The sequence below is a fragment of the Plectropomus leopardus genome, chromosome 14 (assembly GCF_026936395.1).
Source record: "Plectropomus leopardus strain MGB_pleo_1.0 chromosome 14, ASM2693639v1, whole genome shotgun sequence".
Lineage (NCBI taxonomy): Eukaryota > Metazoa > Chordata > Actinopteri > Perciformes > Serranidae > Plectropomus > Plectropomus leopardus.
In genome coordinates this window covers 23,232,935-23,258,090 of record NC_142189.1, presented here as the reverse complement: position 1 = coordinate 23,258,090, position 25,156 = coordinate 23,232,935, and the positions used below count along the sequence as shown (strand labels likewise).

Here is a 25,156-nt window from a genome sequence, read left to right as displayed (position 1 = left end):
TCTTTAGATATTAGAGAGGTTTTTGCAATCATTTCATTTTTCCTCACTTTCTTTGCTCTTTTCTTCTGGCACAGTCAAAGGAGGCAGACCTGCAAGCAATAGAGCAGGTGTTATCGGACCCAGGGCTTACCTCAGACAAGTTCAGAGAGTGGAAGGAGGCCAATGCACCTTTGGTGCAGGAGATCTGTGTCAAACAGGACCAGCAGGGGGCATCAGAAGTCACAAAAGCTGCAGCATCAGTCATTGCTGCTCCAGTGGTTGAGACCAGTTTATAAAGACTCCTCACGACTGGTTTACTGTGTCTGGACTCTGAGGACTTCACACTCACATACTTTGGACACACACACACAGACTGCTGGTCCCTATCAGCAGACTTTACATGCTACTCAACAAGTAACTGGATCAATGAAGAAAAGTTTTTAGTTCCTAAATGGAGATGATGCAGGCATTATATGATTAGCACATCACATTAAAATGTGAAACGTGTCTTAGTATTACTTTTACTGTTTGATTTGTAAGATTAGCAAATTTTACAGATTGTTTTTATGTTGTAATTCTTCAAAAACTATGCATAAATGGTTTTAATATTTGTAATGATGGAGTACGTTGTAATAATGGATCCATTGTTCCCTGCATGGAAACACTTGTTTTTATAGTTTGTTTTATCTACTTTGATTTTATCAGTGGTGAACACATTTTAACTGTTATTGTTCAGTCAATTATCGGTGCCATGCACCATCACTGCCTGTTACACATGTTTTACAGCAACTATTTAGAATGACTGGTCCGTGTTGTTTGCCCTAGATATTATACCATCTTACTATCACTAACAAAATAAATGTTGGTCATGATAATTTCAGATTTTAATTTTTAAGGGTCAACATGTCAGATAGTATTTGAAATAAAAAAAAAATCCCATTTTTATCATCATTTCAACAAAAACATACCTTATTGCAAACATGTTATGGAGTTCTTTTTAACTACAAATATCGACAGAAATAGACAACTTAATTTATATTTTATTTCAAATAGGATAAAGACTTTCAAACTAACAAATACCAATGGTGTAATCTGTTGGATAAGGATGTAGCAGTATTAGTTTGCGTTTAAACACAGGATGCATGGTGGATAAGTCTCAGGAAAAATTGTTCTTGAAGTCAGATGACCCCATGCCCTTACAAACAAGTCCAGCAGACTCAAACTCTGTACTCATTACTCATCCATTTTGTTCTGAGTGTTTCATCTGTTGTGCATGTTAAATATTGACTTGGTGTAAATAGTTGTACATGGATGTGTGCTGTCACTTGTCTTTGATATAGATTCTGATGTGAAAGTCAGTGTGCTTGTTTGTGTACAGGGAAATAAAGTATTGTACAAGACTGAACATTTTTCACTTTGTTCATGTGGTCAGTGCCACCATGGATGAGTAAGACGACAATGATGATGATTTTTTATTTTTTTATTTAAGAAAATAATGTACAAGCAATATAGCTTTGACATCTAGGATTAAATCGGTAGAATCAAGTGCACACAATACAGAGAAAGAGAAGAAATGACAAATCAAAACAGACAAGAATTTGGAGTATCAAGTGTATAAAAATATATCTGTACAAAGAAAAGAAATAATAAAAATAAATTAAGGGCTTTTGTTCTAAGTCATATTCATCTATCATGCTGAACAGTTTCACTGCATTTTTATGTTTCATACATTTAAGGGCTTTCATGTAGGAAAGAAAATCATTATGAAACACTAAATAGTAAAAAGATTTCACCGTCATATATTTGGATTTATGTAGATAAAATGTTTCAATAATGAGAATGCTATTAACCAAAGGTCATCCTCGCTATTGTGCATAACAAGTCCATAAACAATGTTACTTTGTGAAAAAATGTCAGGTTGAAAAACCTTTAGGAAAAGCCAATTACATGCATCAATCCAAAATGCAGCAGAATACATAAAACAAAAAATTAAAAAAATTAAATATCAGTCTGCGCAATTTATTTGTGTAGACTGATCATTTCAGATCATTTTCACAAGAAATCAATGGACTGATATCCTTTTTTAAAATTTTAGTTGGTATTTTTTTTAGTTTTAGTTGATTTTAGTTTTATTTGGGATATTTATTTCACTAAAATCAAAGCCTTGTGGGAGACGAGAAGTGATAGGAGTGATATGTTAAAATTATTTTATTATAGATCTTTATTTATTTATTATAGAGTATTTGTTTATGTACAGCAACCGTCGTGATGTAATCCTTTGATCCAGCAGCAGAGGGGATGGTTAGGCGTCTTGTAGTGTCTCAGACTGACGCTAGGGGTCATCGGTCTCTCTGCAGATCTCCTATTGAGGTTATGCGCCATATTGGCAGTCTCCTCCATCTCAGCAAACGTCGAGCATGCCTGCCTCTAACCGGTTATTGAGGAGATTTCTGTAAATATTTACAGTCACCTGCGAGCAACACTATGGAGGCCGTCAAAGCCTTTAACAATGAGGTTTGTTTGAAACCACTGCACAACTCTGAACATATTGAGAGTAGAAACTGTTGTCTTATCCACATTTGCCGTAACGTTAGCTAGCGCGCTAACATTAGCATCAAGTATCAGAAAAAGGAGAGGGGGGGTAGCCTCACACAAGGCCGCTGTCCGTGCACAACAATACAAAGATAGCGTTCAAGTTAATCAGCGTCTAACTCATGTCGAGTATGCTGACCATAACTGGAAAGGAAATACGTTTCCTAACACATAATGCGTTTGTTTGCCCGCTAATGAGTAAACAGACTAACGTTCGCACTGAAGGTAACTCACGTTAGCCAGCTACAAGTTAGCAAAACCGCCTCAGTTGCGATATAACTTGGGGAGCTAACTAACTAACATGGACGTGGTTAGCGTAGCGAACTCTGTCTTTTTACAAGAGAATAATTGCTATGTAACTCTGTCTAAATTCGCAATAACCTCCTAGAGTAACATAACAGTTGCACAGAATAATAACGACTTGAGATAACAAAGCTAACGTTAGTTGGTCCAAGACAGCTAACGTTAGCCAGGTTAACCGTTAGCCATTGGAGGACTCAAGGCTAGCAGCGTACCCATTTGTCTGCATTGACGCTAAAATCAGTCTGCCTATTTCCATACCTGATGCAAATTCTGGCTCCACCATCCACTCATATTTAACCAATACGAACTGCATTACACACTTGACTGCAATTGAATTTTGCACGGTCATTATGTTGTTATGATAGTATCAATACAGAGACAAGCCCACTTTCAGTATAAACTGGGTGCCTTTCTAGCCATAAACATCCTAAATACGGGTTTTGCATTTACTGAATAAAGCTTGCAAACTAGAGGGGATGAAGCTTTGGACTTCTGCTTGATCACATAGTTTTGCATGACTGTTGGAAGTTACATGTCTTGACAATGTGTGTTCTTTGTTGTCATTTCATTTTACAGCTGTACTCATTGAATGAGTACAAGCCGCCCATCTCCAAGGCCAAGATGACACAGATCACCAAGTCTGGAATCAAAGCTATAAAAGTAAGTATGTAGTGTTAAAGGTTGAGGCAGGTAGTGGGAAATAAAGAAATGGTCATTGAAGAGAAATGCTCTCTACCTCTTATGATATGGCAAATATATATGCATAACCATCCAGCTGTGAAAATGATTTTTATAGTTTTATCCTCAAACCTAGGTTGTTTTAGGTTTACAAACATTTGTGAATGATATAAGACAAACCTGCATCTAATTCTGTTTTTAAAGTGATACATGAGACAAAAGACAGTGAACAAAAATGGAACAGATATTTACTTTTTATACTGAACAAATAACATCTGCTTCATCCACAAACTGTGTTAAAGTATGTCACTTGAGATATGAAATTGATTTTGAACATCATTTGAAAAACATTAATACTGTTCTTTTAATAATGTCCAGTTTGTGCTCTATGAAACACAACAGGCAAAATTCAAGCTAACAGTGAATCAGAGACAAAAATGCATTTCTGTAGATTGATGTCAATTATCCTCAAGACTTGATGATGCGAGAGGTGGTATGCCCTCACTGTACATTTAGCTGCTGATCTTCTCCTTATGTCAGTGATTACAAAGCAATGTAAGCTCAGATATATAGACAATATCCTTTCACAAATACCTGGGAAAATTGTATTACATAAAAATAGCACAAAGGCATCTGTTGTTCCTCTGGTACCTTTCATGTTTTCTGTAAAGCCTTGAGACTGAAACTCATGTCTCACCAGCTCGTATTTGGTAGGCTCACGAGTAAGGCAGGCAGTGAGAAAGCATTGTGTGGTTAGTGGGAGGAATTTAGATGAGAGGCTAAACTAGCAAGCAAGCCAAAACATTTTAGTATGATGCATATTAGGCTTACTACTGTATGTTTTTGTTAATTTTGAATTTCCATATAGGAAACCATTACTATGCTGGACCATGACCAAAGCCCATCGCGGGGGCACTGCAGGAATAGTTGTCCATACAACTGGAATAACAATTCATAGATGATAGCAAGTGTCTGAGTTATTAGGTAGAGGCCAGCTCAGGATTGAGACCTAGTGGATCTACAAATTAAGAAGAAAAAAAATGAACAATGGACATAAAAAATTCCGCCATGTATGGGAAGTAGCAGTTTTTTGATTTTGTTTTTTCATAATATGAAAATCAGACAGCCTAACCAGAATGCAGCAGTCACTTTTTACTGTGGCATGGATAATACACTTGTCAGAGCATTAAGGGCCCTCTATGTGAATTTCAGACTGTATGAGTGGTATGGACACAGTCCATCTGAGCCGGCAACTATCACCTAATGGTGCTAACTCCATTAATAGTGTTAACCAAAGGTGACAGTGCTGACAGAGCTAACAGTGGTAACCAGGGGGGAATCAGAGGGTGGGTGCTACGCTTCTGCAAAAACACTGACCCAATATCAGCAGTAACTGCTGCATAAGTGCAGTGCAGAGCGGCTGCGTTGCGTTAGCCAGTTGGATACGCACATGCACTAACATGCTTGTGCTGCTGGACAGGCTTACCTCAACAAACAAAAGAGCAACTCACATCACATCACACACAGCAGTAGAGTGACTTCATTCTCTGCATTACTCCATTATATCTTTACATAAATAGAGGTTTGCTGCTCTATTAATACTTTGAATAACGCACACAAAAGCTGTAAGTTTGCAGATGTAACAAAAATGTGGACACTTTTTGTGACATCCAATTTTTCAGGTTTTCCGTACCAAAGCCATTAATGAGCAAGCCTATATTCCTCCTCCATCCAAAACAGTTATGCGACAGGATTCATGGTGTGTTGTATAGTCGTTGGTGTCTGTCTATATTAATAGAGAGTCAGAATCTACTTGAAGAATTTTAGGCATAGTTCGTGATTAGTTTTCTACCTCAACTAACCGCATGCAGGGTTTTTTTCTTAGTTTTTGACAGTGCGTCGTGATTCAGTCAAAGGCTCAGGTCACTCTGACAGGTCTGCTGGTCTGGCACATTGACATGCTGGTTGGAGGATTGAAAATGTGGCACTCAATCGAGTGCTGCCGCTTCTGCCAAAATAAAAAAAAAAGTTTTACAACTGACATAAAAAACATAGCCATCAATAATGTGTTCCACTAAGTTAGGGCAGTGACAGTGAGCCAGCATGCACAATACCAGGACCCTGAAGCGGCCAAACAAATTTCAGCCATCATATATTTCAATGTTACATCTATACTTTTCTTAGTGTGACTTTTAAGATCTTAGTGCATCTTTCATATGATCTTACTGTGAGGGACAGCACATTCTCAGTTCTTAGTAAGGGCTTATCTCCAGTCGGAAAAGCAAAGCCAATGCACAGGTGCCTTAAACCTGTTTTCTCTCAATTGACTAATAGGGGGCAACTCGAATGGTTGTAAACAGAAGTCTGATTGTATAGAGGTCAATGCGAAAAGACCCTATTTCTCAACTGATTTATTACCCCAGTAAACATTGAATTTAATCCTATTGAGTTTATTGTCCCATTTGCTTGTTTCAAGTCCGCCTCAGTACAGCATGATGTCCGTTTTGTAAATAATTGTGTCATTTAGAGTAAAATAGATGATAAAACAGGGAATGCTTTGAAGGGTTGCTACCTTGTGATTGACAAGTTGCCACCACAGCAATGTCCTCAGGTTCTTAGTCACCTATGGGTGATGTCAGAGCGACTATGCCCATGTCTTGTATACAGTCTGTAGTTATTTTTTTTAATTTTGTAAAATGTAGGTATGTAGATGCTGAAATAAGAACATCTATACACACAGTGCTGTCTCTCGTATTGGTTTGGCGTGTTATGAACATAATATGCAAACTAGATATTTGAATTGTTCATACCTGTTGGTTTTTTAGAGGGAATAATTAAGCGTCATTTTGACCAATTTTGACAGCTCTGCTGTGGTCACGCATGTTTTGATAGCGCTCAGTGCATCATATGCAAACATTGTAGTTATGCTTGTAAAATAGAAGAAAATCACCTTGAAACCTTTCAGGACCCCTGGGGTCGACATTATGCTTGTGAATCAAGTGATATGCGAACTGTGCAGACAGCTGCTGAAACACAGTTTTTGTAGACATCCTAACATTACAGAATCCATTATTGGCAATGGCTGCAATATGAGACACAATTAACATGGGGTCAGTAACTAAACAAACCACAATGTATGAGTCATAATCCACTCCTGTGTAAACAAAAAGAAATTAAATGCAGAGCATTACTTGCCACATTTTCTTCTTAAGCAGTGTTATAACTAGGGTGTTTTTAAAAGGATAGCCAAAATAATTTTTTATAATTTGTCTCTTATGCTTACACTAAATTACAGTTATGACTGGTTTCCTGCACCCTGGGCTTATTAAAAGCCTTTCAGAGAAAAGCTGATCAACACCGGTGCCTTTGACCATCTCTGATTATGGTTCACCTGAAATGCAAAACTAATCAGCTTGTTTTTATCTGAGATGCTAAAGAGATGCAGAACGAGAGTGACTACATTTTTCTTAACATATTATTATTATTATTATTATTATTATATGTGAATTAATTTAAGATTTCAAGACTTGGCAGCAAAAGTCCAGGACACCAGTCCTTAATGATAAATCCTCTAATAATGTGTTTCCTTGTCCTTTTTGTACTCTTGTTACTTAAGGAACTGCTTTGCTTTTGGTGTTGCTGTGCCTTATGTTGCTTATGAATAACACCCGTTTCCCCTTCCCTCAGCAGCTCTCCCAGCTCCCCCAAAGCACTGAAAGTGAAGCAGGAGGATGGGGTGGAGAGAGTTACAGAGAGATAAGAGAATCCCTAACCAGCTTAGGTAGGAGTATGGGTTGTTTCACAAGGAAGATGGAAGAAGACTAAAATCATTTGAACTTAATTTGCTCCCACACACCCAGAGAAATGGGGATTTTGCTGTTGCCACTGTGGGCCATACTCTTCCTCTGGTTATTATTCATTGGTTGATGTTGGCTGTATGCACTTGATTGTGTTGGAAGTTTAAGTGCAATCTTGTTGTTTTCCTCTTGAATTGTCTGAAAACAATATTTGTGTTGTGGTCTAACTGAGGTCTAAACACCTTTCTTTTCTGCTAGTTATGCCTGAAAAACTTTGAGCTGCTTCATTGTATATTTTTGGAGCTAATTAAACATTTGTTGGTGTGAGGTTTAAATTAAGGAGTTGTAAGGACGTAGATAGACAAGTTGCCATTTGTATTATAAATGTTGACCTGTGGGTTGGATCCAGATCTTTCAAAGTGCTGCTCTAAAGCTTAACACTGAGTAATTCAGCATTCATCCTCAGTGTAACAGACATCGCATATATACACTTAATTTCCCATGGCATCGGCTGGTGAGGGCCGAGTGGTCTAAGATGGAAACTACTTTGGAGTGTTCTTTGTATTTTTGTGCTGGATCTCTGAGAGTTGTTAGTCATTTAGGAGTAAGCCACTGTTAGTATCCCATTAATATGACAGCATTCATTAACATGGTAATTTCAGTCCTTGAGGGTTGTCTATATCACGGTGCATAAACCCTCGATGTTTGTTTTGACGAGTAGCAGTGATTCATGGCTTCAGCTCACACAGTGTGGCTGTGATCTGATGGCACATATGTTTGGAAAGGACTGGAAATGTCAAATCTGCTGATCTTGGTATTTGAGACACAATTTCAAATGCTGATTTTTAACAACAAATTAGGGCTGTCACTTTTTAAAAAGTTTAATTGAATAAGATTTAACAAGTCATTTATTTTAATTAATTTGAATGCAACCCATGATGCCCATTCTTAAAGTTTATTTAAAAAAATTAAGGCAAAAAAAATAGCCTGAGAGAAACGCAGAGCTTCAGCAGTAGAAAATATGTATGTGGGGGCAATGTCGATATTTTGGCTGACTGCCAGAAGTAAATATATGTCTTGGAGATCCACGGTGAACATAAAATGTGAGCTGTACATGTAATTTTCAGCTCTGCAGGGACCGGTGCATGTAACTTCGTACAACTGGCAACTTATGCATTGAGAAAAGTTCAAGCAGCGCGTACATCCAAAAGTGATAAAAACTAGGTGCTGGACCAAGCAAAAACATATGTGAAAGGGAGCGTGCACTAGTGTACAGACTTTATTTGTTCTTTCACAACTTACGCATTGACTGCAAAACTCGAGCAGTTGACACTTCAGGCGCTTTCACACCACATGTTGATTTTATAGTCATTCATCACAAAGCGAAAATTTATAACTGATAATGTTGAGGTTCAAAAGTGTTTAGCTGCTGGGTGCGGACTTAGCGATCATCTGTGTATTACTATTTAAATAACACAAAACAAATCTATTTTTCAATACCTTCATGATAACTTGCCAATATTGATTAAAAATATACTAAATTGTTCTTACTTTAGAATTGTTATTTCGTTATTTATGTGTAGTTCAGTTATTTTAAATAAATAATAATAACAATAGCAAATGTTCTAATAACTTCCATGTTTACCCGTGACTCAGATTTAATACCAAAATATAACACTATCAGTGTATTAAACAGGACACACTTTTTCGTATGGGGTTGTAGTGCTTCAATTTCATACTAATATTTTTTTGGATTTTTTTTTTTCAGTATCTTTCAGTGTCACTTTTAGTTTCAATCATAATTGAAAGCAGCATTAAAGGCTGTTTTTTATCAAGTAGGTAATTGAAATGTCGAGGTCAATATATAGTCAGTAGGCCTAATATTTATTTATTTAATTGAATATTCCTATAAAACAGAGAAAATAAATCCTAACAGGATTCATTTTATAAAAAAGTTTCCATATGAAATTTGAGGGAGGGGGCATCGCGTCGCAGTCTGTGGTCTCAGTCTAATGTCTGACGTTTTTTAAGTCAATGAAAGCAGCACAGCAGGCACAGTTTTTTTTATCCTTCACAGCTGAATGTCACTGGTGGGGTGGATAATTGTTCTGCTGATACGTTCACAGCTGATCAGATCGATGGATGAGAGGAGCTATTTGCAGATTTTTGTAAGTGAAACAGAGATTTATGCCCAGCAGAATGAACGGTTTAGTTTCACTTTTAATGCGCATGACGTTCTGCTGCTCCTCTCTGCCTCTACTGCACTCTTAATAACCCAGTGGTGTATATATTTTAATACCGCTCCTAATCAACGGTCCAGCTCCGTTGAGACTATGGCGGGACAAATTAGACTGTGGCGGCCTGCCATAGTTATTAATGGGAAACACAGATTACTGTAATTTAGGTAGAATCTGTCCAAGGCAGAAGTTGGCACTGGAACAAAGAAAGGCAGGATGAAAAAATGTGATGGGTTTCATTTTATCTAGAGTCCTAAAAATGCTTTTACACATTATTTCTTGGAAGTTTTGCATTTATATTAGTGAAGAGAACAAGAGTCTGGATTACTGATTGGGCAACAGGGAATGCAGTAAAATTGACTGACAGTGCATTTTACAAATGCATCCACTGCGTGGCCTTCTGCGTTTACACTGTAAATTTTGAGTTAGGACATTTATCTACAGACAGAATATTATTACTCTTCCTTGCTCTGAAATGGTAGTCTAAATTTCAAATATAAAGTGACAGCCCTACAACAAATCTGGATGGTCATACCTAAGTCAGAGGAGAGATTATGCTTGCCTGTTGAGACCTACATCACCACAGACTTTTTCTCAATTTAATCAGTTTGACAGACTGAAATGTGTTTTCCAATTTTTCTTTTTTACATTTTGGCTTTAAAAACTTTTAAAAGTGGTAATGCCCTTTATTGTCCATCAGCTTTTTAGCCTATATCAGTGCACAGCTACCGACAAGGCTTCAGTTAACCAAGCTTTGCTGGCCTAACACTTCAGCTTGTGTTCAACTGTCCGTTAAAAGCACGTGACCTCAGATGTAGTGCTTTTCAACAGCTTCTTTGTGCTAAAGATGGCTGGCTCTTTTCTTTTTTTGTGCTGTTTGTCAGGTCTGTTGTTTGTATTGTATGTATCTTCCCAAAAGAGGACAGTAGTGACAATAACAATCTCAAAAACACTCCTCCTGAAATCGTATGTGGGTAAATGGTTCATTCATCTGATTTATACCTGTTGCCTCACTGAGTAGTTTGTGCATTTGTCAAATGTCACAATTCTCCACCAAGATTCACTTAGTGTAATTTACAACACATTCAGTCAGTCACTTTTTATCTTTGGCTTAATACCTTTTGATAGTAAGACAGGTGGCAGACAGCAAACAGCGTGTATCTAAAAGCCCCCTCTTTCAGCGCCATCATTACGCTCTACGCCTTTGCTGCATGTCATCCCCTCTCTCCCCTTTTATACTTACAGTCTGTCCTATCAAATGAAGGCAAAAAATAATCTTTAAAAAAATGGCACAGCTGTCCTACCCATGATTTTGTCTTGCCGGTTGTCCCTTTTACATAGACTGCGATTCGGCGCTGTGACTACCTCCGGTGCTGCCCCCCCCCCCATTCCAAAATCGTCCCTTTACACAGAACGGCAAGGCAGTATAAATGTGCAATATTTCTTTCGTGAACGGGTAGTCTAAAAGGGGCTCAAGAGACACACAGATGAAAATGAAAATGAAAATATAGTAAGGCAAAACATCACACGGAAGTGAATCTGTGGTTGGCTCAAAGTTTTACTTTCTACAGCTAACGTGTTTACAAACAGTAACAGTTAATTTTGCCTGTTGTAAGTTTTAGTGTCAGAGCATGAGAGCTCTTCCAGGATCAGTCATTTCTTTTTTTTCCTCCATAATATATGTAGATTGTTCAAGGAACTGCTGCTTGATGTTTTGTAAATGTGGCATTATGTGTCTAACTCACAGTAAACTTTCCCAATTTACTTAAAAGATAGGTGTATTATTACCATGAATTCTCAAATAGTGTCTCAACTAAAGAAAGAGACTGGATTTTATCATAGGCCTTAATCTCTGCTGTAATATACATATATTTGATTCAATTTTAATACCCAAGTCTCCCTTTAATACACAGTGCATTAGAGCAATAAAATCATTACTGAGACCTACATGTAAATAGTCTGTGACTGATAAGATAAGGCAATCCTTTATCCTTCCTCCCACAGTGTGGACTAATAAAGGAACTAAATTTGCAGTGTTACAGCAGTTATGAGGTACAGGATAAATGATAAATGATCTGTAGTTGGTTGAAATAAACCTAACTGTAGGTCCTATGTGCAATAAATAATAATAATACATGACTCCTAGACAATTTTGCTTATAAAATACAAAGTTTATGTGCAGATTTCCAGATATGCTTGATTTTATGACAAGCAATGGAAGCCATGACAACAGCATTATGTCATAACCTTTTAGCAGGAGAGAAAGGTACCTGTGTCTTTTCTTATGCTTTTTATTTGCATAACTTCCGTGACTTTTATTGACTAAATTGGTGAGAGCAATTACTTATGATTGAAACGGTATTTCTAGCTCTCTGTGTGAGAATATATTAAATTAAGTAAAGACAAACTCATATAAATGCAGATAATTTGATGATCCTGTGCATCTAAAAGTAGTGCCTCATGCTCGTAGAAGATGCTGCAAATAGCTGTAAGACATCATGGAGGAAATTAGATCCTCTCGCTGTGATGACAACTCTGAGTGCACTATTGGTAATAGAGCGTGAAGGAATAAATAGAGGGAAAGTGCAAATAACCACCCAATTATGCACCAGAATCCTTCAACGGAAATAATTTTAAGTAAATGAATAAGAAAAGTGCTGCAAGAAATCCCACCTGGTTTATTGTAATTATTGTTTGTACCATTTTCACCCATTTTTTAAAAAAGATTCAAGATAAATAACAATGAATTTCCATATTATTGAAAAAAAGCCCTTAAAAAGAATTGTAACATTAGTCCATAATTGGAACTTGAAGGAGCTGTCCCCCATTGTACACCCAGAGGGGTTAGGAGGATTGAACTCTGTTACCTCAGTCATAAAATGTTCAAAGGTTTTTTTCACAGAAAAAAAACAGATGAAAAAGCATCAGTGTAAATAATATTATACATGATGACTGAATTCAATATAGCTGCTTCAGCTATAGCATGCTGGTACTGAGCATGCTGGCTTACTCTAACACATCACACACACAGTTTACTCTTAGACCCATAGGAAGAACCAAGACATGCTTTTATGTTGTTAGTAACACCTGTGCTTTTCCTACTGTGACAAGTCTGCAGTCCAAACAGGCCTGTCGTTTATTAGGGTTATAAATTATTTTCATTGTCGATGAGTCTACTGATTATTTTATTGAACAATGACTTAGTTGTTTGGTCTATAAAGTGTCAAAATGGCATGAATTGGAAATCGGTGTTAGCGAAGTTGACATCCTCAAATGTCTGGTTGTGTCCACAACCCAAATATTTTCAATTTACTGTCATAGAGCAGTAAAGAAACAAAAAAATGATTTAAGAAGCTTAAATAAGACAATGTTGACATTTTTTGTTAAAATGTCATTGAAATCAATAGATTTTCAAATTAGTTGGCGATTTGTCAGTCGACATGTAAATCAATTAATTATTGCATGTGACTTCTTAATGAAAATGATAGGCAGCAGGGAGGAAGGCAGGCTGCTTGGCTGCAGTGAGTGAAGGACGGTGATAGAGGTTAATAACAATAAGGTTTCTGATACAAAGCTGTATAGGTTACACCATTGCGGACTGCTATTGATGGCCCAAATAGCCTGAACTAGCCCAAAGAGCCTAAACTGTTGGCACACTGCAATGCTACGTTTAACTAAATACCCTGCTCTGATAGCTTCAGCTTCACTGCCATGCATCTGTGTCACACACATGCTCTCTAGCTCTTCCTCTTTTATGGCCAAACACTCACTATGTACACAGTCTAGAGCTGATTTGTGGCACTAATATCTGCGTTGTGATTAGGTCTGGTACCAGCCAGGTTTCAGTTCCCAGCCCTAACACAAATGAGGTCGGTCCTCAGATTAGGAAGAATCACACTTGCATTGTAGAGACATGATCCAACCAGTGCCTGAAGTGATGCAGTTAGCTATTAAAAGAACTGGTTCTGGTCTATGTGTCCTGTAAGATTTCAGTGTCCTGGACAAAGGGGGAAAAAAGTCCAGTCAATAGACTCCTATGCATAATAACACTATTTTAAAATAAAAATAGAAATATCTAGCTAGTCTGTGATTGTTGAGACATTACGTAAAACCTAAAAGAATTTCTGTCAGCTTCAGGCCTACACCAAAATAAAACACAATAAAAACTAGTGATGACCCGATGAAGTGTTTTTTTGGCCCCAATCTAAGTTTTTTAATATCAACCGTTAACAGTTTGCCTAGTTAAACATATCACAGATGTACTCTATTTAATCTCACGCCTTTTTTTTAATCCAAATACTGAAGGTCGGGGTTTAAAAATATAAAGTCAATAAGCGTAAATTATTGAGTTCAGTTAAGAGAGTGCCATCCCCAATAGTGACATAACACAATCTAGTGCTGCAAAATGTATCATGCTTGTTTGATACAGACTCCAGCAAAAGTCACATCATCATCAAAATATGCCTGGATCAGCACTGATAATGATCCTAAGGAACGGCTTAGCCTGTCTGGCTCATAACATTTTAATATGGTGTACTGCTGCTGAATTGAAATCAAATAATTTTTGTTTGCTCTATGCTTTATGTGGAAATTTGCTTTAGCCTGTTTTAATACATTTCAAATTGTGCATACAGGGATTTTTTTTTTTAAGAACAATATGATAAGATTGATTTAAATATGTTGCACTTTTCCAGATTTGGTCAAAAATGATATGCATGAGATATCAGAAACCCTGGCCTATGGCCTGTGCTGCTGTTTGTATTATCTGTTTTTCTCCTCCCATGTGCTGCACACTTAAATGTACCTAACCATTAGTTTGTATTATGTCTTTCTAATGGTGAAAACGGTGCCGAATGTGTTATTTTGAACAATCATTTGTCTGATATACTTAGAATAAGGAGTTAATATATTGCAAAGTTGTTCTTATCTTAGTACACTTAATCAGGCGGTGCATATACTAGTTCAGTTGCCTTGAGACAAGTCCACACTGCAGCAACTGGTGTATGAGCATGTGGCTTTGCCTTGTGTGAGAGACATGCCTGTGCTCTGTGGGGTTGCAGTATGTTTAAGATCTGGGAATTTCATAATTAGATTTAATGTCAAAAAATGAATCTCAGTGCATCTCAGTTTTTGATTTCCATTCCTTTTCTCATGTAAGACCACATTCACGATAATATTATTTCATCAAACTTAGACCCCACTCAGACCCCAGATCAGACTGTAAAATCAGGGAGTGCTGATCAAATGTGAACCAAGATTCTGTTACTATATTGCGTGTTTCTCCTCAAAAATGTCGTTAGAAGCATATTTCAGCGCACTTTTTAGCTGCAATACGAGAATTTGTGAACAGGAAGTGGGCACTAAACTGATCTCTTTATTGTAAAACAAAAAAACAAAAAAACGGAGGCAGTAAATACTGAGATCAGACAGTAAAACTAAGCAAATTTGAACCAACATACTGTTACAGTTTTGACTATTTTGCACCTAAAAAATGTTCAGAAATACATTTAAGCTTACTATTTAACTGTAACATGAGATAGTTACAAGCAGGAACGCCTTGTTGTTTCCTGCTGTTATGTGTCTGTCATCTTCTTACCTTCCAGACAGTTCATGCATCTCATCTGCAAATACACATGGACGCAGCAACTTAGTTCTGCTTCTATCTAGCTAAACAAGGCTGCATACTGCACCCGTCTAGTTGGCTAATTATCTAAGCTGAGTGTTTGCAGGGTCCAAAACTGACACCAAATGTGGGTAGATTTCTGATTTGGCGAGTATATCTTGGTAGGCTATCTGCCACACTGGCATGTAAATGTTTGTAGCAAAATAGTCATGCATTAAATTATGCTGGGAGTCTTGTTGTTGCGTTTTGGTATAATTAACACACACAAAACCTGAACGTCTCAAGCGCCACTAGTTCTGCAGTATTGTTTACCGTATGGGACATCACTGCTTACCAAAGTGAACTTGTTCACATGGCGACCGTGTGGTGATGAGTAGTTCAAAGTATTTAAATAGTTTGCTTCAGATTTTGCTCTGGCCTTGTCCTTAAGGTTGCATGTTGCATGAAACATAATACATTAATATCTTAACGAAATGTACCGAAACAAATGTGGTACAAAAAAGGCAATTTTTTTCATCTACCAGCCACCTTGGCCTGTGAGTCAAACAGTTAATTTCAGACACTGGTTGTGCGCTCATAATAATGTTGTTGAGATCTGTCCTCACAATTGTTGATACAGGGGGAATAGCAGCTTGCTTGCTGGTTGATTAAGAATAAACTTAGCAGTCTTGTAATTAAGTCTTTGTTCTGTGAAAGAGTCACAACTCAGTGTAGATAAAATAAAATCGGTCTATCTTCCTCTGTGGTCGTCTGTTCAGATAGGACGTTAGCACTTTATACCCCACTCCCACAGTAGATTTGGTTAGCTTTTGAAATCATTTTCAGCTCCAAACTAATGATTGTGTGATCTGCCTGTTTTAATACTTTCAAAACTGTTTTGACAAGCAATCATGTTTTGTCATATTGTAATTGGCTCACTGGAAATACTGATACACTTTGTTTTTGTTTACATAGTGCTTTTTTTAAGGCTTGTGTTGCTAACATTGTAATTGAGTTGGGTTCTGTAAAGCATCTTCAAGCTGTCTGTCCTCTCATGAGTTACTGGACTCGGATCTTTTCAGTGAAAACATTTCAGGCTTTAGAAATGCTACTCCAAACTAGAAAGTTGGCTGTGCAGATGGGACTTTTATTCCCAAATATAATAATGCTAATTGTGTCTGAACACTATTCAGTTTCACACTGTTAATGTTCAGTCACCGCAAGCCTCAGTGGGGACACACAGCTGGCTCTGAGTCACATGGTATAGCAACTAAGATGCTTTTAGGCTACAAAGCAAATGAAATAAAAGTTATAACAACGTAGTCTTAAGGGCATTGCAAATTGTCTATATAAAGTCTAGAAATTTTTTTATATTGCCATTATTGCCATTCCTGAACAAAGGCCATGCTTTTCTTTGAGCTTGTATGTTTTCCTTGAATGTGCATAGTTAAAATTTACCTCTGTTAATTATTTCAGATTCAGAGACTAGTGCATATTGTTTTAGATCTTTTCTCACAGAATGTGAAAAGCGTATTGATCGGAGAAATGGTTTCCTTGCAATTTACTCACAAAGAATTTTTTTGATTAAAGCTATTAAAAACCAAATTGGCATGGGTTTGAGTTAACTCGTGTAATATCTAGGCTGTGGATAATTAGCAGTAACACTAACAATTTTATTGTTGGAATGTTTTTGCAACAAAATCATGCAGCACTCTCTTATTTAGAGTGTATTTTCACCGCCTCATATGTGATTCAAGGCTTACATAATATGTTGTGAGCATGCCTGCTGTTGCTTGACAGACTTTTCGTGGCATAACTGAAATTACAAAATTCCCCTAAATGGTCTCTATGATAAAGAACCTTAAACCCTGGCCACTCACTCTCCTGTACTTTGACTCCATCTGCTGGCTGATTGTTGAACTTGAACTTTTAATGGGAAAATGTTGCCAAACTACATCAATTGCTATGGCTAAAGACACATCCTTTTATTTTTTCAAATCCAAATTTGTAGCATTTCAGCCCTGTTAGTTAAAACCCTTCTAGATGTGATGTACAAAACAAAACAAAAAAGGCTACACAGCCATGTTTTACCCAATTGACGAAGGTAGGTGTGTATTTTTTCAGTTCTGCCTATTAGGCTTCAGATTTTTCTCAACTCACCCACCATGTAGGTTTGAATTTCAGTATTTTTGTATCACCATGCTGGTTTAATGAACCTGCATTAACATTTTTTGACCTCAGAAATTCATAGGCTCTCCAAATTGACCATTGGTCTGAGCTTTGCTTGCAGATGTTCTGGGCACAGAGTGAGTCATTATAGATCTTCAGAGCAATCATTTTTTTTCTACCAAATTCAAGCCTCTCAGTCCACTGAACTTTGGACAAACTCTATTAGAGACAGAACACAGATTATTGTAGCTGTACACAGCCGCCATGGTTTGTTGCAGTGTTCACCATCATCCCCCTCTTATGAAAAGGATGGCTCAGACTGACACAGAGTGATTGTGCTGCTGAGCATGTGTAGACAGCCATAAAGATATGGAGATCACCTGTGAACTAGGACTGGCAGTGATTGGCATTGTTCATGCTAACCTGTCCACAGTACATAGTAGGAATATTAATGTCCTTATATTACCAAGACTTTGACTTTGCAGGCAAAATGTACTTGTCTTTAGCAGCAAGCAAGGTGCAAAAATGTAAATACCTCTGAATTTAAACTTAAGCATGCACAACGGCATGGCAGAGTCTGCACAGCTTTTTAGTTTACAGCAGAGGTTCCTAATCCCCAGGAAACAATATTTTGCACAAAACAAAATATGGTTCCATGGTGATTGACTATTTTTGTGTTTTTTGACTCAAACATTGTGTGGTTTGCATTGCTTTTTTTTTTCTCCTGTTACACCTTTACACACCAATATGGTACATTTCTTAGAGGGTCATCAATATGCGAGGTAATCAGTCTGTGTTTCACTACTATTTTGGTTATTTTATAATGTAAGGCTGAGCCAAACTGTCATAAACATTTAATGCTTCTAACAGGCACAGCTTGTATATGGAGAGCTCCCAAACTGCCGGCTGTCAGTTAATAGCCGTCTACTCACCTTTTGATGGCTTGCTACGTTATATGTTGTAATGTCTCTACTGGGCTAGACAGGGGTGGATGGATTAAATCTAGCAAGAGTTAACATCATAAAGCGGTGATCAGTTGTAAGATTTGTTAAGTTAAACTGAGATGATTTCACTCTTAATTGCTCACATAAACACACGTGGATGTTGAATGTTTGTTAAATAACTGGCAATAATTACAGTGAACAGAAAAAAAAGGTCTAATTTGAACAAGCCTCACTTAATAGACTTCTTTTGTTAAGTGGCTGACTATTGGATAATTTGAGGATTTTCTTTTCGTTGGATCCTGTTCTTCAACATTTTTCTGAAAGCTTGTGCACAAGATACTCTGCTTGGACCACTACTACCAGTTTTACCTATGTAAGTGTTCAGTCTAGAATCCAACTTAATTTTCCTCTAGCCTGGTGATGCCAGACTAGTTTGTAAATGCAAATTACTGAGGAACCCAAAAAACACAATTGAATAGACCTGCAACCAATCAGAGCATGGAAATGTGACATTAATGTAAACAGACGACAGTGTGCAGAGATGAGCTGTGCTGGTGATCAATATGTCTGCCAACGGATGTTGCCATTTTGTGCAAGCAGAATTTGAATAAAGCACAACAGAAAGTTCCACATCAGCTGCCACCATCTTGCTTGTTTTTGCATGATATAAAAATGACATTGTGTATTATGCATAAAGCATGAAGGCTTTGCATGTTGACAGTCATTTTATCAAACTAGCCTTATTGGGCCAGGTCAGCTGCAGATCTGTTTGTCAGAGCAAAGAAAGATGGCCTTGCAGATTATTCTGGTACCTGGGATAATACTTTATACTTGTAGAAAAAAGTCTACTATACTACCTATTACCCATTAAAGAAAGTTTTTGGAGTCTCTTGGTCGCTAAAGGTCAGACAACTTTTGTTATACCCCTCTGTCTCCTTCCAGTGTTCAAATATCCAAAAATAGGGCTCACCCCTCAAAGTGGAAGATTGTAATAATTAGTCAGAGCCCTCAGTCAGAGATTCTTCCAGTCAAGCAGTCAGAGGGGCATGGGGGTCAGTGTGCACTGCAGTGTACTTCAGGGGATGTTTCGGTCCCGTAGGAATGCTCTACGCTTTCATGCTGCTCTTCAGTAAAGGCTGCTGCGATTAAGTATGAAACGATAAAGTCTCTGGCTTCTGTTTGGTATCTAGTTTTGGCAAAAAATGTTGTTGCACATTTGCAATCCCTTATTAGTGTAGTCAGCACGTATTAGCTAAATTGGCTTGTTCATTATATTACATGATCGCCGCTGTCACCTGACAGTCTCTCTGAACCCCATTTAAACTCTCAAACTCTATATTGAAGAAAGAGGAACAGATACGTGTGTATTCGTATTGAACAGATACGTGTGTATTCGTATTGAACAGATACGTGTGTATTCGTATTGAACAGATGCGTGTGTATTCGTATTGAACAGATACGTGTGTATTCATATTGAACAGATGCGTGTGTATTCGTATTGAACTGCTTGCTATTACAGCAGATTTTTCTGTTCCTTTACACTCGTAACGCTGCTGTCAGTAATGGGTAGGATTGTGCCATATCATATCATTCAAAATGCAATGCAAATTTCCTAATGGTTACACTTGTTCTTTACAAATTACAGACATGACAGATCATTTTTGTTGACTCTTTCCTGAATATTGGAAGGCAACAGTTGTGTTTATGCTGACAAAACTATACTTTCTTTAGACTTATATATTTATTTATTATTATTATATTTTTCAAACTAGTATATTTTATACTTATTTTTTTACTGCTATAATTTGTTGCTATTGTATGAATGTATTGTAGTATGTATTGTAATTAATAATAAAATATCTTTCTTATGTGTATTTTGTTGTATCATCAAAAATATTGTTATCACAAAAATATCCACAAATATTGGGTTATTGTTTTAGGGCAATATCACCCACTGCTATTGATGGGTGGTGGCGTTCAGAGGGGTGTGTAGTTGACATGTGGGCCAACTAGTGCAAAGTTGCAACAAAAAAATGTTAAGAATTTTTCAAAAAGAACAGACATTCAGCATACCGCCATGTCATGTGTTTCCTGTTTCTCTCTGAGGTTCTAACTACCCAAAGTTGCTTAGTTATTTTCTGCTTAGATTTAGTTTCATTTCCACTGTTTTGTTTGGGTAAATTCTCTTTGAAATACTGCTGTTCAAGTCACTCAAAAATGTTTTCTTTCCTGTGTGTCTTTCAGTTCTACAAGCATGTTGTCCAGAGTGTGGAGAAGTTTATTCAAAAGGTGAGTTATATTTCAAATTTAAATTGTCAGCTTAGTGTTGAGTTAAAAGATACTGAATGTGCAAGTTTTTTTCCGTGCACTGACTTCATACAGTCTGATAATGACCTGAATTCTCTCAAAAGTTTGATTTTCATAAACCAGTCTCAGAGGACAAGTAAAGAAAGACAGGGACATTATTCTAATGGTTTGTATGTATAGTGTGGATGCGTTGTCCATATTTGTGCAAATCCTTAAAAAAAAAAATCAATGTCAGTGTGTTCTGTTAACTGTTTCACTGATAACATTTCCTTATCTACTTCAAGTGTAGCAATGTAAATAGGCCCACTCATCACTTAAGTAATGCATAAAAGTTATTTAATACATTGTTTCACTACAGTTAACATATCCTAACACCAGCTGTCTGTTTTTTTTTGTGTCGACAGTGCAAACCCGAATACAAGGTCCCCGGGCTGTACGTCATCGATTCAATTGTCAGACAGTCTCGGCACCAGTTTGGCACGGAGAAGGATGTTTTTGCCCCACGCTTCAGCAAGAATATCATTGCAACGTTCCAGCACCTCTATCGCTGCCCTTCAGATGATAAGGTCAGACAGTTTTTAATAGGTTTTGTGTTCCTCTCTGGGACTTTTGCAGCTTGTCATGGTTTGATGAGAGTTGATATTAGACCCCTTGATATATACCTCAGTTTTACAGGAGCTGGTGCTTTGAGGAATAGGTCAGGGATTGGCAATGGGCTCACTTTATTTCATTGTTGCGAGTGACTGGGTGAACTGTCCCTCATGTGTTTTTGTGTTTTGTCCTATATTATCATGGACACAGTTGAGAATATGTTGGTAAACCAGAAAAAGAAATAACACATTTTATTCTGAAAAAGGAGAGATGCAACTCTCTGACTGCCAAAGTGATGAGATATTACAAAAAAAAAAATCGTATCTTATAAAGATTGCTAAATTGAGCAATCATGCCTTTTGTTTTTGTTGCCAGATCAAAAGTTTTTTCCATGTAAGACTGGCAGCCATCTTTTATTTTACCAGCACTTTTTTAGGCATTACCTGTTCCAAAGCAGTGATTTTGCATTTTACCGTTATGTCATGTTTGCTTTTGTCATCTTGATTGGTGTTTCCAGAGTAAGATAGTGCGAGTCCTGAACCTGTGGCAAAAGAATGCCGTCTTCAAGAGTGACATTATCCAGCCTCTGTTGGACATGGCAGCAGGGATTCCCCCTCCCAGCGTCACACCTGTGATGCCCAGCAGTGCTGCTCCGGTCAATAACACTACACCTGGTCAGTCAAAGTACACACAAGTAGAGTGGAACACACACAATCATACACCTAAATAATGCTGTCCTCTGACTTGTTTGACAAACTGGAATGTGCATACTTCATGGTTCATATTGTAACATTGTTTCTGTGTGTTCAGGCACCCCAGCTACACCAGCTACCCCAGCTAACATAGTCCAGGGTCTGCCTGATTGGGCTTCACAGATTACCAACACAGACACTGTGGCTGCTGTGGCACAGATCCTACAGAGTCCTCAGGGACAACAGGTTAGTGAGCATGTCCACCCAGCATCCCAGTAATAAACTATTAAACTGAAGCTATTTGGCTATGGGTAACTAATAATCCTTAATGCTAATCCCAGTGCTTTTTCCTTTTCACTTGAGTGGCCTCTGCTGTTTGTGTAGCTGTTGGGGTTAAACATGTGTCACATAATCTGTGTCATCACCTGTTGTAGCTGCAGCAGCTGGTACAGAGTCTACAGATGCAGCAGCAGCAGAAGCCCCAGCCGTCCCTGCTGCAGGCCTTGGATGCCGGCCTGGTGGTGCAGTTGCAAGCTCTGACAGCTCAGCTCACTGCTGCCGCTACTGCCAACAGTCTCAACCCCCTGGAACAGAGGGTGTCCTCTTTTAATAAGGTAATGCTGCAGTCAGCAACTCAAAGTTTCTCATCCCCTTGCATCATCTGATGCCTTCTAATGTGATTATGTTGTTTGTTCCTTGCAGAAACTTCTGGGTCCTTTCGATTTTGGAAATGATTCAGAACGTGGTGAAGAATCGAAAAAGGATTCCTCGTCAACTCAGCTGTGAGTTCAGTGTCTTTTATGATCCGGGTATTAATTCTCACACACTAATAATCTAGAGTAATTTCATTGTGTCAACCACCTCCACTGATCTAATTGAGCTGCTGACCACTTCCAGGCCCATGGTGTCGGAGCCCATTAACAGCTCCCTCTTCCATCAGCTGGCTGAGCAGCTACAGCAGCAGAACCTGGAGCAGTTTCAGAAGCAGCTTTTAGAGCACCAGCAGCACCAACAGAAGGTAGCCACACACACAGACCACTGCCATAAAGAATGTTTTTTACAGGATTGAGGTTGACAGGGTTTAAGTGATAAATATTTTTCCCTTCCAGAATAATAAATATGCTTAAATTGCATTACAAACAAAGTAATGCTTCAGGTGACATAAATATCTACATTCAGATCAACTAGTTTAGCTCTACCTACACATGCAGTAGGCTTAGCATTCACCCAGAGGGACCACACACTAATACACCACCAGTTAATGACCCCTAAATAAATTCAACATCCCCAGACACCACACTATGTCTCTTACATATTAAAAGACAGGCTCATCAAAAATGCAAAAAGCAAATGGTTGTGTTCTCATCATGGCCATGGATAAATGTGGTCTGTTTACATGCCATGATAGTAAAGCGCATATAAAAGGTACAACGCTCTTTTTGTTCCTCTAGGCAATGAGCATAGAAGGGCAGGACTCGATCTTCGGGCAAGAGAACTCTGTTGCGACTGCTCAGAGCAGCAGCCAGCCACAGCTTTCTGAGCAAGATAACAAGGTGGATGACTCCATAGACAACCAACAGCAGGTAAGTCCAGTCTGTGAGCCAAAACCAAAACTTGTAAATTCCATTCATTTATGCCATGGATTTACTTATTCGATTTTGTAAATGAAATGAATGCCTCAGCACAAGGACTGCACAAAGTAATGTTTATTTACCAGCAGGCCTAAATTGGATAGGAATTACTTTACTTTTCTACATCGCCATGTTTTTCTGTGTGGAGAAGTGTTAAAATGACCCTTTGCCTGACTTTGACCTTTTGCACATTCCCTGATAATGTTTTTGCACATCCTGCACAAAATAGTACAATTCTCCTATTCAGAATTAGCTATATTTTTTTATTTTTTATTTATTTTTTATATTATGTTATGATACTTCTTGGGTGTATCTTAATTTTATTTTTATTGTAACTTTTCTATTTTATATTAATGTTCCTTGTACGTTTTTATGTTTATTGTATATTTAATGTATGCACCAATAAAAAAAAGCTAATTCCTTTAAAGTGAAAAGAAAAACAACAACTTGGTAATATATCTTACTCTGATTTTGACTCTGTCTTTTTAGGACATGGATCTGGATGAGGGCCCGGATGGTATGGAGGAGGAGATCTTTGAGGCAGACGAGAAGAAGATTGCAAGCACACGCTCCAGGACCCGCTCAAGGTCGCGCTCTAGGTCAGTCCCACTTATTTCTGAAGTCTCATTTTGTAATGTGTTCTAGATATGCCTGGAATACTGCTGAATTGTCTGTTGTATGAGATGATCTTTTAACCTCATTAGAAAAGTGCTGACAGCCCTTAAGGCCTAATGTAGTGGTACTGATACAAGATAGCTGTATGGAGCTTGTTCTGACTGGAACATGTTTATATATATATATATATATATATATATATATATATATATATATATATATATATATATATATATATATATATATATATATAGGGTAATAAACAAAATATACTGACAATTCACTCCCCCTAACCTTATGTCTCTGTTCGGCTCACTGTATGAAGAACTGCTTTCACTTTCTTACTTTAGAAGATTCTCATAATCACCTGTGTTTTCTCCACGGGTTCAACAAATGAATACATTCATGCAAGACATCAGAGACTGACCAGAGTGTTTTTATTCATCACACTTATATCAGAAAACGATATGGGTAATAAATCTGTTTTGTGTCTAGTTCAGCCAAAGTATATTGTAAACTCAAAAATATTCACTTAATTGATTTTTTTAAATAGAGTTGGCAATTGCCTGCAATAAAGGCATTCTATTCTATTCGAGCAGCTATTATTTGCCTATACAAGCTTGTAATATTAGGTTGCTGTAGTCTTATTGTTTCAAACGCTGGTAAATAGCTCAGAGTAGTGCATTATAAAATTGACAAATATGAAACCAGGTGTGCTCAAAAGAAGCCAGTCTGTGATGTTACCGAAAATATGACAAAAAAGTCAGTCTGGAAAGAATTCCTAAGATTTTGGTGTTTTCTTTCCAAAGGTCTCCCAAGAGGAGAAGGTCCAGGTCCCGCTCCGGCTCACGGAAACGCAAACACCGCAAGCGGTCACGCTCACGCTCTAGAGACCGCAAGAGGAAATCATCACGGTCGTACTCAAGTGAAAGACGCGCCAGAGAGCGAGAAAAGGAGCGGCAGAAGAAAGGGCTGCCTCCTATACGATCTAAGACTCTAAGTGGTAAGTGCAAGTCATT

The 25,156-nt window shown here is 37.7% G+C and overlaps 2 protein-coding genes and 1 non-coding gene across 7 annotated transcripts in view; 2 read left to right on the top strand and 1 right to left on the bottom strand.

Moving 5' to 3' along the window:
• The window catches only part of LOC121953255 (connector enhancer of kinase suppressor of ras 3-like), a 60,916-nt gene extending 59,532 nt beyond the window's left edge, over nt 1-1,384 (top strand). For both annotated transcript variants that reach the window (XM_042500242.2, XM_088087054.1), the window contains one exon: nt 75-1,384. In XM_042500242.2, coding sequence (XP_042356176.1) covers nt 75-275 — 201 coding nt within the window. In that variant the 3' untranslated portion in view covers nt 276-1,384. The remainder of the gene's footprint in view (nt 1-74) is intronic.
• A 942-nt stretch (nt 1,385-2,326) lies between these two features.
• Nucleotides 2,327-25,156, top strand: part of scaf8 (SR-related CTD-associated factor 8) — an 86,736-nt gene continuing 63,906 nt past the window's right edge. For 2 of the 4 annotated variants that reach the window (XR_015778584.1, XM_088087052.1), the window contains exons 1-12: nt 2,327-2,493; nt 3,451-3,534; nt 20,546-20,590; nt 21,013-21,174; nt 21,717-21,873; nt 22,010-22,137; nt 22,326-22,505; nt 22,594-22,673; nt 22,789-22,909; nt 23,343-23,474; nt 24,012-24,121; nt 24,947-25,140. Coding sequence is in view for 3 of the 4 variants with exons in the window: in XM_088087052.1 (XP_087943178.1) it covers nt 2,464-2,493; nt 3,451-3,534; nt 20,546-20,590; nt 21,013-21,174; nt 21,717-21,873; nt 22,010-22,137; nt 22,326-22,505; nt 22,594-22,673; nt 22,789-22,909; nt 23,343-23,474; nt 24,012-24,121; nt 24,947-25,140 (1,423 nt within the window). In the remaining variant the exon portion in view is untranslated. Of the gene's footprint in view, nt 2,494-3,450; nt 3,535-7,239; nt 7,334-20,545; nt 20,591-21,012; nt 21,175-21,716; nt 21,874-22,009; nt 22,138-22,325; nt 22,506-22,593; nt 22,674-22,788; nt 22,910-23,342; nt 23,475-24,011; nt 24,122-24,946; nt 25,141-25,156 lie in introns of those variants that run through there. The other 2 variants (XM_042501513.2, XM_088087053.1) reach the window with 2 other exon arrangements.
• LOC148187480 (small nucleolar RNA SNORD36) lies at nt 12,449-12,519 on the bottom strand. The gene has a single exon (XR_015778804.1). It is a non-coding gene; the product is annotated as a small nucleolar RNA SNORD36 (small nucleolar RNA).